This window comes from Heloderma suspectum, chromosome 5 (assembly GCF_057233095.1).
Source record: "Heloderma suspectum isolate Gila_16-S chromosome 5, 16-S_ref, whole genome shotgun sequence".
Classification (NCBI taxonomy): Eukaryota; Metazoa; Chordata; class Lepidosauria; order Squamata; family Helodermatidae; genus Heloderma; species Heloderma suspectum.
Genome location: NC_139462.1, coordinates 203342432 through 203360067, shown reverse-complemented (window position 1 = coordinate 203360067; position 17636 = coordinate 203342432). Strand labels below are relative to the sequence as shown.

Below are 17636 nucleotides of genomic sequence, written 5' to 3'. Positions count from 1 at the left end.
TATGGTGGTGAAACTGGTAAGTCCAACCCACTAGGACAGCCTTCCCCAATGTGGTGCCCCCCAGATGTGCTGGGACCGCAACTCCCATAATGCCCAGCCAGCATGGGTAATGGCTATGCTGGCTTGGAATTATGGGAACTGTGTCCCCAACACATCTGGAGACCACCAGGTTGGGGAAGACTGCACAAGGGTGGCTACTTATGCAGCGCATAAAAGGACAAATGAGGATACAGATTTGCATAAGATTTGTTTATGCTAATTTATATCCATAGCTGCACATTTAGAAATAATTTTGTTGTTCAGTCGTTAAGTTGTGTCTGACTCTTCGTGACCCCATGGACCATGGCACGCCAGGCCTTCCTGTCCTCCGCTCTCTCCCAGAGTGTGCTCAAGTTCATATTCATTGCATCGGTGATGCTATCTAGCCATCTCATCCTCTGCCATCCCCTTCTCCTTTTGCCTTCAATCTTTCCCAGCATCAGGGTCTTTTCCAGTGGGTTTTCTCTTTGCATTAGGTGGCCAAAATATTTGAGCTTCAGCTTCAGTATCTGTCCTTCCAATGAGCACTCAGGATTGATTTCCTTTAGGATGGACTGATTTGACCTCCTTGCAGTCCAGGGGGACTCGTAAGAGTCTTCTCCAGCACCACAGTTCGAAAGCATAAATTCTTCGGTGCTCAGCCTTCCTTATAGTCCAGCTCTCACAGCCATACATTACTACTGGGAAAACCATAGCTTTGATTATACGAATATTTGTCGGCAAGGTGATGTCTCTGCTTCTTACTATGCTGTCTAGGTTTGCCATAGCTTTCCTTCCAAGGAACAAGCGTCTTTTAATTTCATGGCTACAGTCACCTTCTGCGGTGATCTTGGAGCCCAAGAAAATAAAATCTGTCACTGCTTCCATTTCTTCCCCTTCTATATGCCAGGAAGTGATGGGGCCAGATGCCATGATCTTCGTTTTTTTAATGTTGAGTTTCAAACCAGCTTTTGCACTCTCCACTTTCATCCTCAACAAGAGGCTCTTTAGATCCTCTTCGCTTTCTGCCATTAGGGTGGTATCGTCTGCATATCGGAGGTTGTTGATAATTCTCCTGGCAATCTTAATTCCAACCTCTGATTCATCCAGCCCGGTGGTTCTCATGATGTACTCTGCATATAAGTTAAATAAGCAGGGCGACAATATGCAGCCTTGTCATACTCCTTTCCCAATTTTGATCCAATCAGTTGTTCCATGTCTGGTTCTTACTGTTGCTTCTTGTCCCTCATACAGGTTTCTCAGGAGACAGGTAAGGTGGTCTGGTACTCCCATCTCTTTCAGAATTTGCCACAGTTTGTTGTGATCCACACAATCAAAGGCTTTAGCATAGTCAGTGAAGCAGAAATAGACGTTTTTCTGGAATTCTCTTGCTTTCTCCATGATCCAGCGAGTGTTGGCGATTTGATCTCTAGTTCCTCTGCCTTTTCGGAACCCAGCTTGTACTTCCGGTAGTTCTCGGTTCACATACTGCTGAAGCCTAGCTTGTAGGATTTTGAGCATCACCTTGCTGGCATGTGAAATGAGCGCAATTGTACGGTAGTTTGAACACTCTTTGGCATTGCCCTTCTTTGGAACTGGAATGTAAACTGACCTTTTCCAGTCTTGTGGCCACTGCTGAGTGTTCCAAATTTGTTGGCATATTGAGTGCAGCACTTTAACAGCATCATCTTTTAGGATTTTAAATAGCTCACCTGGAATACTTTCATCTCCGCTAGCTTTGTTGTTACTAATGCTTCCTAAGGTCCACTTGACTTCACTCTCTAGGATGTCCGGCTCAAGTTCAGTGACCACACTATCATGGCTATCAGGGACATTAACATCTTTCCTGTATAGTTCTTCTGTGTATTCTTTCCACCTCTTCTTAATCTCATCTGCTTCTGTTAGGTCCCTGCCTTCTTTGTCCTTTATCATGCCCATCTTTGCACAAAACATTCCCTTGAGATCTCCAATTTTCTGGAAAAGATCTCTAGTCTTTCCCATTCTATTGTTGTCCTCGATTTCTTTGCATTGTTCATTTAAGAAGGCCTTCTTTTCTCTCCTTGCTATTCTCTGGAAATCTGCATTCAGTTGGATATATCTTCCCCTTTCTCCCTTGCTTTTCGCTTCCCTTCTTTCGTGAGCTACTTGTAAAGCCTCATCAGACAGCCACTTTGCTTTCTTGCATTTCTTTTTCTTTGGGATGGATTGAGTTGCTGCCTCCTGAACAATGTTACAGACCTCCGTCCATAGTTCCTCAGGCACTCTGTCTATCAGGTCTAATCCCTTAAATCTATTCATCACTTCCACTGTATATTCATAAGGGATATGATTTAGGTCATACCTGAATGGTTTAGTGGTTTTCCTTACGTTCTTCAATTTAAGCCGAAATTTTGCAATAACAAGCTCATGATCTGAGCCACAGTCAGCTCCAGGTCTTGTTTTTACTGACTATATAGAGCTTCTCCATCTTTGGCTGCAAGGGACATAATCAATCTGATTTCGATATTGACCATCTGGTGATGTCCACGTGTAGAGTCGCCTCTTGTGCTGTTGGAAAAGAGTGTTTGCTATGATCAGCGTGTTCTCTTGGCAAAACCCTATTAGCCTTTGTCCTGCTTCATTTTGTACCCCAAGGCCATGCTTGCTTGTTATCCTGGTGATTTCTTGACTTCCTACTTTAGCATTCCAATCCCCTATGATGAAGATGACATCTTTTTTTGGTGTTAGTTCTAGAAGGTGTTGTAGGTCTTCACAGAACCAATCCACCTCAGCTTCTTCAGCCTCAGTGGTTGGGGCATAGACTTGAATTACTGTGATGTTGAATGGTTTGCCTTGGATTCGTACTGAGATCATTCTATCGTTTTTGAGATTGTACCCCAGTACTGCTTTTCCCACCCTTTTGTTGACTATGAGTGCTACTCCATTTCTTCTAAGGGATTCTTGCCCATAGTAGTAGATATGATGGTCACCTGAATTAAATTCGCCCATGCTTGTCCATTTGAGTTCGCTGATTCCCAATATGTCGATGTTCAATCTTGCCATCTCATGTTTGACCACCTCCAGCTTACCTTGATTCATTGACCTTACATTCCAGGTTCCTAAACAATATTGTTCTTTACAGCATCGGACTTCCTTTTCACCACCAGACACATCCACAGTTGAGTGTCCTTTCGGCTTTGGCCCAGCCGCTTCACTCTTTCTGGCACTACTTGGAAATTCCCTCTGCTCTTCCCCAGTAGTATATTGGACACCTTCCGACCTGAGGGGCTCATCTTCTGGCGTCATATCTTTCAGCCTTGTGATACGCTCCATGGGGTTTTCTTGGCAAGAATACTGGAGTGGGTTGCCATTTCCTTCTGCAGTGGACCACATTTTGTCAGAACTCTCCACCATGACCTGTCCATCTTGGGTGGCCCTGCACAGCGTAGCTTATGGCTTCAATGAGTTACGCAAGCCCCTTTGCCACAACAAGGCAGTGATCCATGAAGGTTCCCAATGTGAAAGGGTGACTCCAGTCAGACACTGAATCATAGAATCACAGAATAGTAGGGTTGGAAGGGGCCTATAAGACCATCGAGTCCAACCCCCTGTTCAATGCAGGAATCCAAGTCAGAGCATCCCCGACAGATGTGACAACCTTTCAGGTACTTGAAGAGCGCTATCATCTCTCTCGTCAGTCTTCACTTCTCAAGGCTAAACATGCCCAGTTTTTTTAGTCTATGTTCATAGGGCTTTGTTTCCAGACACCTGATCATCTTTGTTGCCCTCCTCTGAACCCTCTCCAGTTGGTCTGCAGCCTTCTTAAAATGTGGTGCCCAGAACTGGACACAGTACTCCAGATGAGGCCTAACCAATGCTGAGTACAGGGGAACTAGTACTTCCTGGGATTTGGAAGCTATGCGTCTATTAATACAGCCCAAAATAGCATTTGCCTTTTTTGCAGCCACATCACATTGTTGGCTCATATTCAGCTTGTGATCTACAACAAGTCCAAGATCCATTTAACATTGGTCCTTATCTTCTTCATTTTAAAAAGGTTATTTCTTTATCAGCAAAACTGCACTGTAGTGTAAATAAGGGGGGTATTAAAAATCTGTGTACTTACACTTTAATGCAAATTCAAAACATGTCTTTTTAAAAATAATTCTAGCTATGGAGAAAGGGATCACTTAACAGGCCACGGTGATGGCAATGGAACTGGGAAAATACATTAACTGCAAATTAAATAAGCTAACAATTTGCTGCCCATTCGTGGCACCTAAAATCTGTTGCTGAAGCAGTTGCCTCTGACTAATGGTAGGGCCAGCCAGTGGAGGGTGGTGACTCCGATGTCAGTGGAGTGAGTGGCGAATCTGCTCCAGGTTTCAGTCAGAACCAGTCAGAACTCTAAAGGAGCTATCCAAGCGCAAACCAGTCAGAACCAGTTCTGACTGGTTCTGGCTGAAACCTGAAGCAGATTCACTTCCCCACCAGCCTGCACTGGACAGAATGTTGTTTACCTGCTCCCATCTCTTTGTGTATGTTTCTGTGTATGTACACATCAATCGATATAATAGTAAGTACATTCACAAACATACATGTTCACTGATCAAAAGCCAAGATAACACTATGTTCATTGAATTAGAGACATTTTGCCTTTGATTTTCCACCCAACACTTGGAAGCTAATTTTAATTCATGATGCATGTTTCCCTAATGGTATCAGTTATTTAAGACAGCCATTAAAAACCTATAATATTACCACAGTGAAGTAAAATGTTAGAGAGCGAGAACGGAGCTCTTCATCTAAGTTACCATCAGGCTATTTAAACAGATGGCTTTTTTCAGTAATGGGATTCTGAGACTGACATAGTGGCAACTAGCTGTGTCACATCACGATTGTAGCAAACACACATATCATAATCTTAACAAACACAAGGATTTGCCACAAAAATGGGGGTGGGGGGAGGGGAAGAAGCAAGTTTGTTGTAGCCAGTTCTGAGATTTCCTGCCAGGCATAGAATTGTGGGAACTGACAGGAAGTTATCTGAGACAGAATCCGTGACATCAGTTCAGCTGATTGTGCAATGATTGCTTAGGAAAGCTAAATAGAAAGTTCTCCCTATTTATAGAAAGAGGTGATTGCAACGACTAATTTGAACAGTGGGATTCAAGTATCAATTATTCAAGTATGGTTTCATTGACTAGAATGAGTAAACTGGGAGATAATTTTTAAGGCTGAGTCATTCTGTCCATGGCTGTCACACTTTTTATTTTTAGTAAAATTTAACCCATTACACCAACAAATGATCATTTAGGGCAGGGCTGCTGAGACTCTTTCAGCCCAAGGAGAAACACTCGGGAGCCATATTCCAGTGGTGGGTGGGGTCAGAGGCAAACGGGGAGGGCCAAGATACCAGCATATTGTAGTGCAAAGCTCTTACTATCCGTAACTAAGCCTCAGGAGAGGCATTTCAACATTTTAGACCAAGAAGAACCCAGAGTTGACAGCCCACCAGTAAACCATAGGTTTTCTTCCTGAGTTGTTTGTGGTTAACAACCCATACGTACACCATAGTGCAGGGTTCTCACATAACGACAACCCATGAGCGAGCCAGGCCAGTAAGACATCTGGCTTAAAGAGTGAATATTCAGCCAGAGAGCAGCTTCCTATACCCTGAATTAAGCTCTGTAGTGGACAACCAGTAACAGTGTGGGGGAAGGCAGGTACCTTTTCCCCTTTTGAATCCTCAGTGCTCTGTACAGGAAACCAGCCATACAGAATGCACAGTCCAGGCTAGTCTTACTTTGCTCCCTTTCTGCCAGGTGAGCCACCAGGGATCCATTCAAGCTGAAATAACCTCCCCCCGCCCCAATCTCGCTAGACTGTGGAGGTCAGAAACCTTAAAATCCCTCAACTCAGGGTCATCTTACTTGCCTAGCACAGCCCTTACTTCTGCAACTAGCTTGGCACTCAGTGGTTTTGAAAATCTGAGAGCTCGTTCAGATTGTTACATTAGGACTGTCGTAATTGACTGTAATCTTTCCCTGAGGAGCAAATTTGGGTCACTCCCTTGTAAAGAAAGGTGTCCCTGACAATTAAAGCAGGCAGAAAGAAAACAGGAAACGTTCCTAGGTTTACCTTTGCTTTGCGAAAGCGGTAGACCACTAGCATGCTGATGAAGTCCAACAGCATACAGAGAGTTTGGAATGAGATGATAGCAAGCCGTAAATACTTGTCCTCCTGTGCATAGCAGGGAGCATCATCTGTACAGTAAGAACATCCTTCCCTGCAGGGCAAGCAGGCGTAGACTTCCTCAGGCAGCTCGCCTCCAGAAAAATGGCTCTCTGCATCCTTCCCTAAAAGTATCAAATACAGAGGAAGAAAGATAACCAGATAGTTCAAGCAGTGGGGACGAGGGGAAGCAAAAGGCTGTTCTGCTTACCTTCCCAGTACTCATATTTCACCCTCCCATTTATTTATTTTATTTAAAATTATTTTTAGGCTGCCTTTAAAGGTAGAACCCTTGCAAGGTGGTGTGCACAAGACAAAAATATGCAAATACAAATAGAAAGGCAACAAGTAAATATTCAATGAAATACTATAAAAACACAAAACACATACATTTAAAGAACTGACTGTGGATTTGTGGTGCAGTGGTCATTTGTGAAGCAGAAACGATCATTTGAGGCCCTGTGCTCAAGCGAATGGTGGCATCTAGGAATGTCTTTGGAGGGGGGACATCCAAAGCTGATGTCTGCCCCTTTGGGGGTGTAAAATGAGGGGGGGGCAAATGCAGCAAGGCAGGCGCATCATATTCTGAAGTAAGTGAATCAATGCATATTACAATCTAAAGAGGGAGGGTCCTGTACGAATATTAAGTCCAGAGTCTAAAATTACTTAACTGCACCTCTGGCTTTAAAATCCTTTGGGCAGCATCCAGTGGTGACATTCCGCAAACTCAAATAGCGCTAGCGGAACTCTGCGGAATCTTTCCGTTGTGTAAGCAGTTGCCGGTTACTCTTGTGCAAACAATTGTGCAGGTGGTTGAGCAGCAGGTTGCACAACAGGTGCAAAGCAGTTGTGCAACCGGTTGCACAACAGGTGCAAAGCAATTGTACAATGCGTTGCACAAGCATAATGCAAAAATGTGGTCTGCTTGCTCGACCACATTTGTGCAAATGTCACTTTATTTGGATTCTTCTATTGCGCATAGTTCAGAACCAAGTTTCCGCTGGTGCAACGTCATTTGTGCTAATGGAATGCCACTGCTGGATACTGCTTTTTGTTTCCTTTTTTGCTCCCAACCCATTTTTCAAGATGGACAGGAACCATTTCATTAATAGCAACTTTGAAAAACCACTTGAAAAAATCTGCTAGTTATCCCTACAGTTGATTACTGAAAACTAGATGAATGGCAGCTAATTGCAGGAACTGACTCCATCAAAAAGCATTACATTTGATATAATACTTTGTAATGCTAAAGTTCTGATGATCCATTCACACATGCAAATCATTACTTGGGCCAGATCTATACCTCAAGTCATATCAATATGATCCCATCATGGTAACGCTATATCCCTCTTGTACATTTTTACCTTGGAGTACACGAAATGATATCTGTTGTGGTATTTTGGATGATACAGAAGAAAAAGCAGGAAATGACGCTAGAAACGTGGTATATGGAATGTGTAATGTGCCCAACAGTTATCATTGGTGCACTTCAATCCTGATAAAAAGCACTAGTGTAGATCTATCTAGCCCTGGTGTTGTGGTTATGGATATTTGAGGATTTTTGTTTGGTCCACATTTTTAAGCACACTGATTTCCACTTCCTGGACTAATGCATGGATTGGAAACCAGTTATTCCTCGGTTTTTGCACTTCCACAAATTTTGCAATACAGTTCTCAGTTCAAAAAGCATACACAGATGCATATAAAAAGTGTATTTTACTATAAACTGTGTACAAAAATGTATTTGTGTTTAAAAAACGTATTTATATGTGAATGTCCATACGTATTTCTAAATTTGTAGTTTGATGTGGAAACAGGATGGAACAGATGACACGCCACGTTCGGATGACACGCCAACCCATGCTGCAGCGTAAATGCAAAAGGCAGTCATGCGTGCAACACATTGCCACAATGTGTTGCAAGCCACAATGGTTGCTTCCCCCACTGCAATCGTCCAAACCCAGTCTTAAAGTAATGTCTGTTTTGGCCCACATAGAAAGTGTGTGGGTGCGGATTCCATTTCCTTACATGAAATGGAGTGTGCAGGTAGAGGAAGCTAACTCCAGCCCCCTCTTCTGCCTTATCTCACTTCAAGCAATTTTTGCCCTGCCCACCTCACTTCCGATATTTAGGGTGGCCACTCACGAATTGCCGAAAAAGAGGACATGCATCACCAGAAAAAGAGGACAAAAGTGGCCACTTATTTGCATATGATTTGCATATGCTAATTTCTATGCTTAGATGTAAATTTAGAAATTATTGTTATAATTTAAATAGAAATACAGTCCATCCCACTACAGTGCAGAAGACTGCAACCAGATGCTAAATGTTGATGGGCAACCATTTTTAATTTTTTTAAATCCTTAAACTGGAATTGGCAGAGCAGCTCTTCAAATAGAGGATGCCTTCAAATACAGCTCAGTCCTCTGTTTTTGTTTCTAAAGGATACATGGCCACCCTATCTAGGAGAAAATTGCTTGCAGCAACGAAGTGCAAAAACGTACAGTAAAAGGGTTTGTTTTGCTTTGCTCTGCAGAGACAGCGTTTAATCTAAACATAGATACCTCAACACCACCAACTCCACCTGTTTTATATTCTAAGGAGGGCAGATATATGCATAAATGCATTTACTTTGATCCCAAAATCAAGAATAAAATTCCTGCTCTGTTATAAAGAATATGGGACGGGAAGATTTGGATAAATTACTGCTCCTTGTCCAAACAGAACTGGTCTAAAATATTTTGGTCAGGATCCAGTAATTAGAACTGTATGTGTGTGAGAAAGAAGGTGCCCACAATTTCTGTCTAAGGAGAGAATGTAGCAACGCCAAAGACACAAAACAAGTCTAGCATTTCATATTATTCACGCAGGCTGACCAGAGTCACTAGCCCTTTGACAACGATAGAAGAGATGCTGAATAACATTTTGGTTGTTGCTGTTGTTCCTCAATTACATCAGGTCTTCAACCTACTTGGTTCATTGGGCAGGATCCAGCAGGGTCCCTGCACTCGCAGCCAGCCCCACCAGTCACAGCCCGTGCACGGCCCCTTCTGCTTGTGGCCACAATGTAGCACTTCCAAGGGCAGACCCCAAAACAAGGGGAAATGCTCGTTTCTGGAAGGGACAGGCTCATTTCCGCACATTTCAGGGCTTGCCCCCAGAAGTGCTACGTCGTGGCCGCAAGCAGTAGTGCTACACGCAGACTGCGACTGGCGGGGTTGCTGTGCGCAAGGCCCCTAATGGATGCTGCCCAGAGTTTGTCTATAACACTTCTACCCTGCTCTTCAGCCAAAAAAGCTCCCAGAGTGGCTTACAGATCAATTTAAAAAAAAAGCTAGGCAATCCCCGCTCTCATGCTCACCATCTAAAAGACATGTCAGAAAAGGAAAACTGGAGGAGGGGGAAGGAGGAAAACAGAAAACTCAAGTTCTTACAGTTACAAAATTCTTATAATGACCAGCTGGAATGGATATTATTCCGGAAGAGGAGGTGGCAAAAGGAGCTGGTCTCTCTCAGCAGAGCTGAGACAATGGCTCTGCTCCCCACCCCTTTTTCTGTAGCGGCCTGATGAAATGGATTCTACAACTTGACAGTGGAGGGAGAGCCAAAGGCAGCTGGTGTCTCAGCAACGCCAAGGGAACACCACTGCTTCCCTTCCCTTTCTCTACTGTAGCCTGATGGCATGCCTGCTTCCCTTCTCTCCCTTGGATCTGCAGCCCCATGATGCTTTCACACACACTCAAATCCTACTTAATTTGTGCAGCACAGTTGCATAGCATTATGCCATTCCTTGTAGAAGACAAAATAACACCATCTTCTATGCCTATGCAGTGAACATGCTGTGCATGTGTGGGGGAGGGGGGGGAGATTGCAGGACCCACTCCAAGCCCCACCACATTTCCATCCACTTGTATGTCTGCAATGTGCTGATTAGGGATGCACGAACCATGTAAATTCTGCTCCACCTGCGCTTCGCAAATTGTCAGACACCTTTTATTCCATCATCCGCTCATGGACGGATACAATTTTTTTGTCAAGAGGAAAATTATGCAAATAATTACGTAAGAGGTTTTGTAAGGATGTACATAATTTACCATAGTACGTAACAATTAGCATATTATCCCCCATTCCATTCAACTTTTCCTCAGCAGAAACTTGCATATTTTACTATGAATAAGTATGTAAATACGTATGTGTAAATTTGGGGAAAGTAAAAAAAAAAAAAAAAACATCCAAAAGTACACGGACTCTGCAGAGGATTCTGCAGGTTGGATTCAGAGATCTAAGCTCATTTTAGTCCATTTTTAATTTCTCCAGCATCCCTAGTGCTGATACACATACAAATTATGCACATGGGCTTATGTATGAGCCTACACCTGTGTTTATTGGCACATGCATGAGCCAGTGTGCAGGCACACATTGTAGATGTGCAAATGAACATGCCTATCTGAGGAGCAGTGATCCCAGCCCCACTCCCTTCACATGAAAACTCCACATGTGCAGGAATGTCCAACCAGTGCTGATGGGTACATTTAAATATTAGGATATAATATTTAAATCTTTATCCTTAGCATTCAAGGTAATGAAATCCAGCCTAATGGCAGCATATTCTCAGTCTAGATCTATGTTTCTCAAGTCAGCCTCACTAAGGGAGGGCTGTGATGACTCTTGCTAAAGGAAGTTTCTGCACATGTGCAGACTCCAGCCCAACTTGGGCGTGCCTACCTAGCCTGGCCAATGGCAGGCTAGAGCAGCATGGTCACTGGCCTGTATGAATCTGACTTCCCATTTCTCTGTGGTCCTGATGACTTGCCCTTCATTCCGGATTCCTCCACCCCGTAGGTCAACCTTCCCCTGGTGCCCCCCAGATGTTTTGGACCATAATTGCAATCAACCCCAGCCAGCATGGCCAATAGTTGGGGATCCTGGGAGTTGTAATCCAAAAGCTCTGGAAGGTGCTGGGTTGCCTGCGCCTGCCCTAAACCTTTTGGGGAGTGGTGCCAACTGTACAGTGGAGGCTGGTGGCTCCAATGTCAGTGGGGTAGGAAATCTGATCTAGGTTTCAGTCAGAACCAGTCAGAACTCTAAATAAGCTACCCAAGGTGTGGACCTTGGATAGCTCCTTTAGAGTTCTGACTGGTTCTGACCGACACCCGGAGCAGATTCACCACCCCAATGACAATGGAGCCTCCAGCCTCCACCAGTCTGTGGGATCTGGCCTAGAGCAGGACAGCTTTTCACTCCTCTCAGCCGGAATCAGTTCTCCCACTGAGCTTTTTCACTGGTGCTTCCAGAGAATCAACCGGGCTGTTTTTACATCAGGAGCAGAACTGCAAACAGAATCCCATCTGCCCTGCTATCTCAGCAACCCACTTAGCCTCCCAATTCTGCCTCGACCTACAACTGTGCCAGCCTCACAGAAAGCAGAAGGATGGCAAAGTTTTTAAGCGGCAGAAGCATCTGGCCGGCAAAATCTTGATTATTAATGATGGTGAGCAAGCAAGAACACAGCTTGACTTTCAGATTCCTTGCTGGGTTTGCAGAGCTGGCAGCTAGATAAACAATCTTTTTTAAAACTAATGTGCTGAGGAAATTTCACAGAGCATCAGAGGGCTGCAAAAACAAATCTCCACGATTCTAGCCTGACTTAAAATTGCCTTCTAAAGGAGAAATCTAAAATGTATGATTTTTTTTTAGATAACAGCAGTTCTGGCCGCATATAACCCACTTTCACCACTGAATCACCTAGGGAACAACATAAAACTGTAATTAAGCAAATCCTGACCAATTAGCAAATAGCCACAGTGAAACATGGCCCGCTACGGGCATAACCTGTGGCCCCTAGACATTGTCTGAGGGCTTTGGTACAGTGGGGATTCCCCCTCCGAGGTCAGAGACAGTGCTCCAACCTTGGAAGGGGGAGTCAGAGATCTGAGCCCTGCCTCTGCCCCCTCTCAGCCAGTGTGGAAAGAACCATGCCAGCTGGCTTCTGAGATCAGAAAAGCAACTTCGGAAAGAGGGAGAATGGGGTGTTCTGGTGAGCGGGGAGGGGAGCAGACTGGAGAGGCCAAGATGAAAGTTATCCTGAGCCTCTTCCAGCCTCCTCCCTTCCCCCTCTGAAGTGCCATTGCTAGATGGCCCTTTACTAAAACGCCAACTAGCAAAATCTGCAAGGCAGGAGGACAGGGAGGCAAAGATTACCTCCACCACTTCTCCCACCCTGCACTGGATGATCGGAAGCGTCCGAGTTCAGGGGCTTCCGATAACCAAGGGTGCAATCGATAGGATTCTGCTCTAAGTCTGCAATCCTGAACATGCTTACTAAGTCCCACTGAAAACAGTAAGGCTGACCGCTGCATGGGATTTCACTGCTTATCTGACTCAGTATTTCTCCTCCTTTATTTGGGTCCATGCTTTCTTCTTCCGTATCCTCTGTCTTTCTTCACGGTTGTGTCCAATTGGTCTAGGGACATTTTGTGCTCTTATACTTCTGTCCAGATCCATCTCTTTCCTTGTCAGACTCGAGCAAAACAGCTATACAAACAACAGACCTTCAGGTCATTGCGTTTGTTTTACAGCAACACCCACCTCCACCAGTTCCTCTTCTTGAATTCATTTCAATGATAACAGCTCTTATTGATTGTCCAAAGCGAACAGCCCTTTATTTCTGTTTTGTGTTGGAGATGGGATACACTTTATACATTGAACCAGTGGCTTTGCTTTCATCATTTGACAAGCGTCTCTACTCTTGACACTGGCTGTCTCACCTTTTGATTTTGATAAGATGCATATATTGAGTTTGGCAGACTGAGAGTTGATCAAAGGACCCCGCTTCCTAGAAAGAAGTGAATGGCCTTACCCATCACATTGCTTTGCAGGGGTCTACAAAAGGTCGTCTGGTTTGTTTGTTTTTTGTGTGTCCTTTAATTACCTGAATATACATGTACTATTCAATCCACCCCTTCATGGATCACTGTCTTGTTGTGGTGAAGGGGCTTGCGTAACTCAGTGAAGCCATAAGCTATGCCATGCAGGGCCACCCAAGACGGACAGGTCATGGTGGAGAGTTCTGACAAAATGTGGTCCACTGGAGAAGGAAATGGCAACCCACTCCAGTATTCTTGCCAAGAAAACCCCATGGAGCGTATCACAAGGCTAAAAGATATGATGCCGGAAGATGAGCCCCTCAGGTCGGAAGGTGTCCAATATACTACTGGGGAAGAGCAGAGGGAATTTCCAAGTAGCACCAGAAAGAGTGAAGCGGCTGGGCCAAAGCCGAAAGGACACTCAGCTGAGGATGTGTCTAGTGGTGAAAAGAAAATCCGATGCTGTAAAGAACAATATTGTTTAGGAACCTGGAATGTACGATCAATGAACCAAGGTAAGCTGGAGGTGGTCAAACATGAGATGGCAAGATTGAACATCGACATCTTGGGAATCAGTGAACTAAAATGGACAAGCATGGGCAAATTTAATTCAGGTGACCATCATATCTACTACTATGGGCAAGAATCCCTTAGAAGAAATGGAGTAGCACTCATAGTCAATAAAAGGGTGGGAAAAGCAGTACTGGGGTACAATCTCAAAAATGATAGAATGATCTCAGTACGAATCCAAGGCAAACCATTCAACATCACAGTAATTCAAGTCTATGCCCCAACCACTGAGGCCGAAGAAGCTGAGGTTGATTGGTTCTGTGAAGACCTACAACACCTTCTAGAACTAACACCAAAAAAAGATGTCATCTTCATCATAGGGGATTGGAATGCTAAAGTAGGAAGTCAAGAAATCACCGGGATAACAAGCAAGCATGGCCTTGGGGTACAAAATGAAGTAGGACAAAGGCTAATAGAGTTTTGTCAAGAGAACACGCTGATCATAGCAAACACTCTTTTCCAACAGCACAAGAGGCGACTCTATACGTGGACATCACCAGATGGTCAATATCGAAATCAGATTGATTATGTCCTTTGCAGCCAAAGATGGAGAAGCTCCATACAGACAGTAAAAACAAGACCTGGAGCTGACTGTGGCTCAGATCATGAGCTGCTTCTTGCAAAATTTCGGCTTAAATTGAAGAACGTCGGGAAAACCACTAAACCATTCAGGTATGACCTAAATCATATCCCTTATGAATATACAGTCGAGGTGAGGAATAGAGTTAAGGGATTAGACCTGATAGACAGAGTGCCTGAGGAACTATGGATGGAGGTCCGTAACATTGTGCAGGAGGCAGCAACTCAATCCATCCCAAAGAAAAAGAAATGCAAGAAAGCAAAGTGGCTGTCTGATGAGGATTTACAAGTAGCTGAGGAAAGAAGGGAAGCGAAAAGCAAGGGAGAAAGGGGAAGATATATCCAACTGAATGCAGAGTTCCAGAGAATAGCAAGGAGAGAAAAGAAGGCCTTCTTAAATGAACAATGCAAAGAAATCAAAGAAAACAATTGAATTGGAAAGACTAGAGACCTTTTCCAGAAAATCAGAGATCTCACGGGAATGTTTTGTGCAAAGACGGGCATGATAAAGGACAAAGAAGGCAGGGACCTAACAGAAGCAGATGAGATTAAGAAGAGGTGGAAAGAATACACAGAAGAACTATACAGGAAAGATCTGAATGTCCCTGATAACCATGATAGTGCGCTCACTGACCTTGAGCTGGACATCCTAGAGTGAAATCAAGTGGGCCTTAGGAAGCATTACTAACAACAAAGCTAGCGGAGATGACAGTATTCCAGCTGAGCTATTTAAAATCGTAAAAGATGACACTGTTAAAGTGCTGCAGTCAATATGCCAACAAATTTGGAACGCTCAACAGTGGCCACAAGACTGGAAAAGGTCAGTTTACATTCCAATTCCAAAGAAGGGCAATGCCAAAGAGTGTTCAAACTACTGTACAATTGCGCTCATTTCACGTGCCAGCAAGGTTATGCTCAAAATCCTACAAGCTAGGCTTCAGAGGTATGTGAACCGAGAACTACCGGAACAAGTACAAGCTGGGTTTCGAAGAGGCAGAGGAACTAGAGATCAAATCGCCAGCATTCACTGGATCATGGAGAAAGCAAGAGAATTCCAGAAAAATGTCTATTTCTGCTTCATTGACTATGCTAAAGCCTTTGATTGTGTGGATCACAACAAACTGTGGCAAATTCTGAAAGAGATGGGAGTACCAGACCACCTTACCTGTCTCCTGAGAAACCTGTACGAGGGACAAGAAGCAACAATAAGAACCAGACATGGAACAACTGATTGGTTCAAAATTGGGAAAGGAGTACGACAAGGCTGTATATTGTCGCCCTGCTTATTTAACTTATATGCAGAGTACATCATGAGAAACACCAGGTTGGATGAATCACAGGTCGGAATTAAGATTTCTGGGAGAATTATCAATAACCTCAGATACGCAGACGAAACCACCCTAATAGCAGAAAGCAAAGAGGATCTAAAGAGCCTCTTGTTGAGGGTGAAAGTGGAGAGTGCAAAAGCTGGTTTGAAACTCAACATTAAAAAAACGAAGATCATGGCATCTGGCCCCATCACTTCCTGGCATATAGAAGGGGAAGAAATGGAGGCAGTGACAGATTTTATTTTCTTGGGTTCCGAGATCACCACAGATGGTGACTGTAGCCATGAAATTAAAAGAGGCATGCTCCTTGGGAGGAAAGCTATGGCAAACCTAGACAGCGTAGTAAGAAGCAGAGACATCACCTTGCCGACAAAGATTCGTATAATCAAAGCTATGGTTTTCCCAGTAGCAACGTATGGCTGTGAGAGCTGGACTATAAGGAAGGCTGAGCGCCGAAGAATTGATGCTTTCGAACTGTGGTGCTGGAGAAGACTCTTACGAGTCCCCTGGACTGCAAGGAGGTCAAATCAGTCCATCCTAAAGGAAATCAACCCTGAGTGCTCATTGGAAGGACAGATACTGAAGCTGAAGCTCAAATATTTTGGCCACCTAATGCAAAGAGAAAACTCCCTGGAAAAGACCCTGATGCTGGGAAAGATTGAAGGCAAAAGGAGAAGGGGACAGCAGAGGATGAGATGGCTAGATAGCATCACCGATTCAATGAATATGAATTTGAGCACACTCCGGGAAAGAGTGGAGGACAGGAAGGCCTGGCGTGCTATCGTCCATGGGGTCACGAAGAGTCAGACACGACTTAACGACTGAACAACAACAACAACAATTCAATCCATGTTATCAATTATTCATTTTTTGCCATTTATTTCCAATGACAGCCTGAAAACAGTAAGGAAAAAATGAAAAGCCTAATTTCTCAGGGACTCTCTAAAGGGCTTCAGGACAATTAGCAGACTATCCTCTAAAGGTGCAATCCTACGTATGTTTTGACAGAACAACAACTTCCAGCATTCCCCAGCCAGCATGGGGAGTTGTAAGACTTTTTTCAGTCTAAACGTGCATAGGATTCTGCCCTAAATCATCCTTGCCCAACCTGGTGCTCTCCAAATGCTTTGGAGATAGGGTGGCCACTTATAAATTGCCAAAGAAGAGGACATGGATCACCAAAAAGGAGGACAAAAGAAGACACTAACTTGCATATGATCGTGTATAGGTCTAGATGGAAATGTAGAAATGGTTATTAGAATTGAAATAGAAATTTCAACCATGGTGCAAAAGACTGTGGCCGGGTGACCTGTGCGCCTGCCTGTTCAGCCTGCTGGCCAGGTGTTAACTGCTGATGGGCAACAGTTCTTATGCTGTTTTTTAAATCTGTAAACTGGAATTGGATAGGACAACTCTTCAAATAGAGGTCACTTTCAAATAGAGGACCCTGAGTCCTCTGGCAGTCCCTCAAATAAGAGTTGTTTTCTCTGTGAAAGAGGACACATGGCTATCTTATTACTTCAGCTCCCACCAGCCCCAGCCAACATGGCAAATGGCCAGGAATGCTGGGAGCTGCAATCCAAAACATCTGGAGGGCGCCAGGTTGCCTTACCCCTGTAATCTACATCTATACAACTTATGTTTTCCCAAGCCACCTACTTTAGCCATATGGGGAACAACATACGGTCAGGTAAATCAGGATTCGTGGAACACTGCCCCCCCCCCCCCCCGGCCGGTTCTTGCTATACTACTACTACTACAGAATGGCCTGCTTTATAACTCTCGGGGCAGAGAAGAAAACTAAACAAAGGGTGCAGCATGGGAGCTAAGTGGAATGAGGCCTTCAGTGCCATTCTGGAGCAGCATGGCCATGCACAGGGATGATGCCAGCTGGCCACAAGCACATTTAAGGGGTGGAACTGAAATGTGTTGAACTGAACACAAGGCCCAAGCATGGAGAAGGGAAAAGGTACAGTTTACCGGGGTCCAGAAATCTCGGCTGGTGGCGGGGAGGCAGCCCAGGCTGCAACCACGTTACCGTAAGAGAAAAAACTGAGGCTAA

The 17636-nt window shown here is 44.3% G+C and overlaps 1 protein-coding gene across 1 annotated transcript in view; it reads right to left on the bottom strand.

Moving 5' to 3' along the window:
• GPR158 (G protein-coupled receptor 158) overlaps nucleotides 1–17636 on the bottom strand; it is a 194101-nt gene that overhangs the window by 77661 nt on the left and 98804 nt on the right. The window contains exon 4 of the mRNA XM_084860483.1: nucleotides 6139–6356. Coding sequence (XP_084716609.1) covers nucleotides 6139–6356 — 218 coding nt within the window. The remainder of the gene's footprint in view (nucleotides 1–6138; nucleotides 6357–17636) is intronic.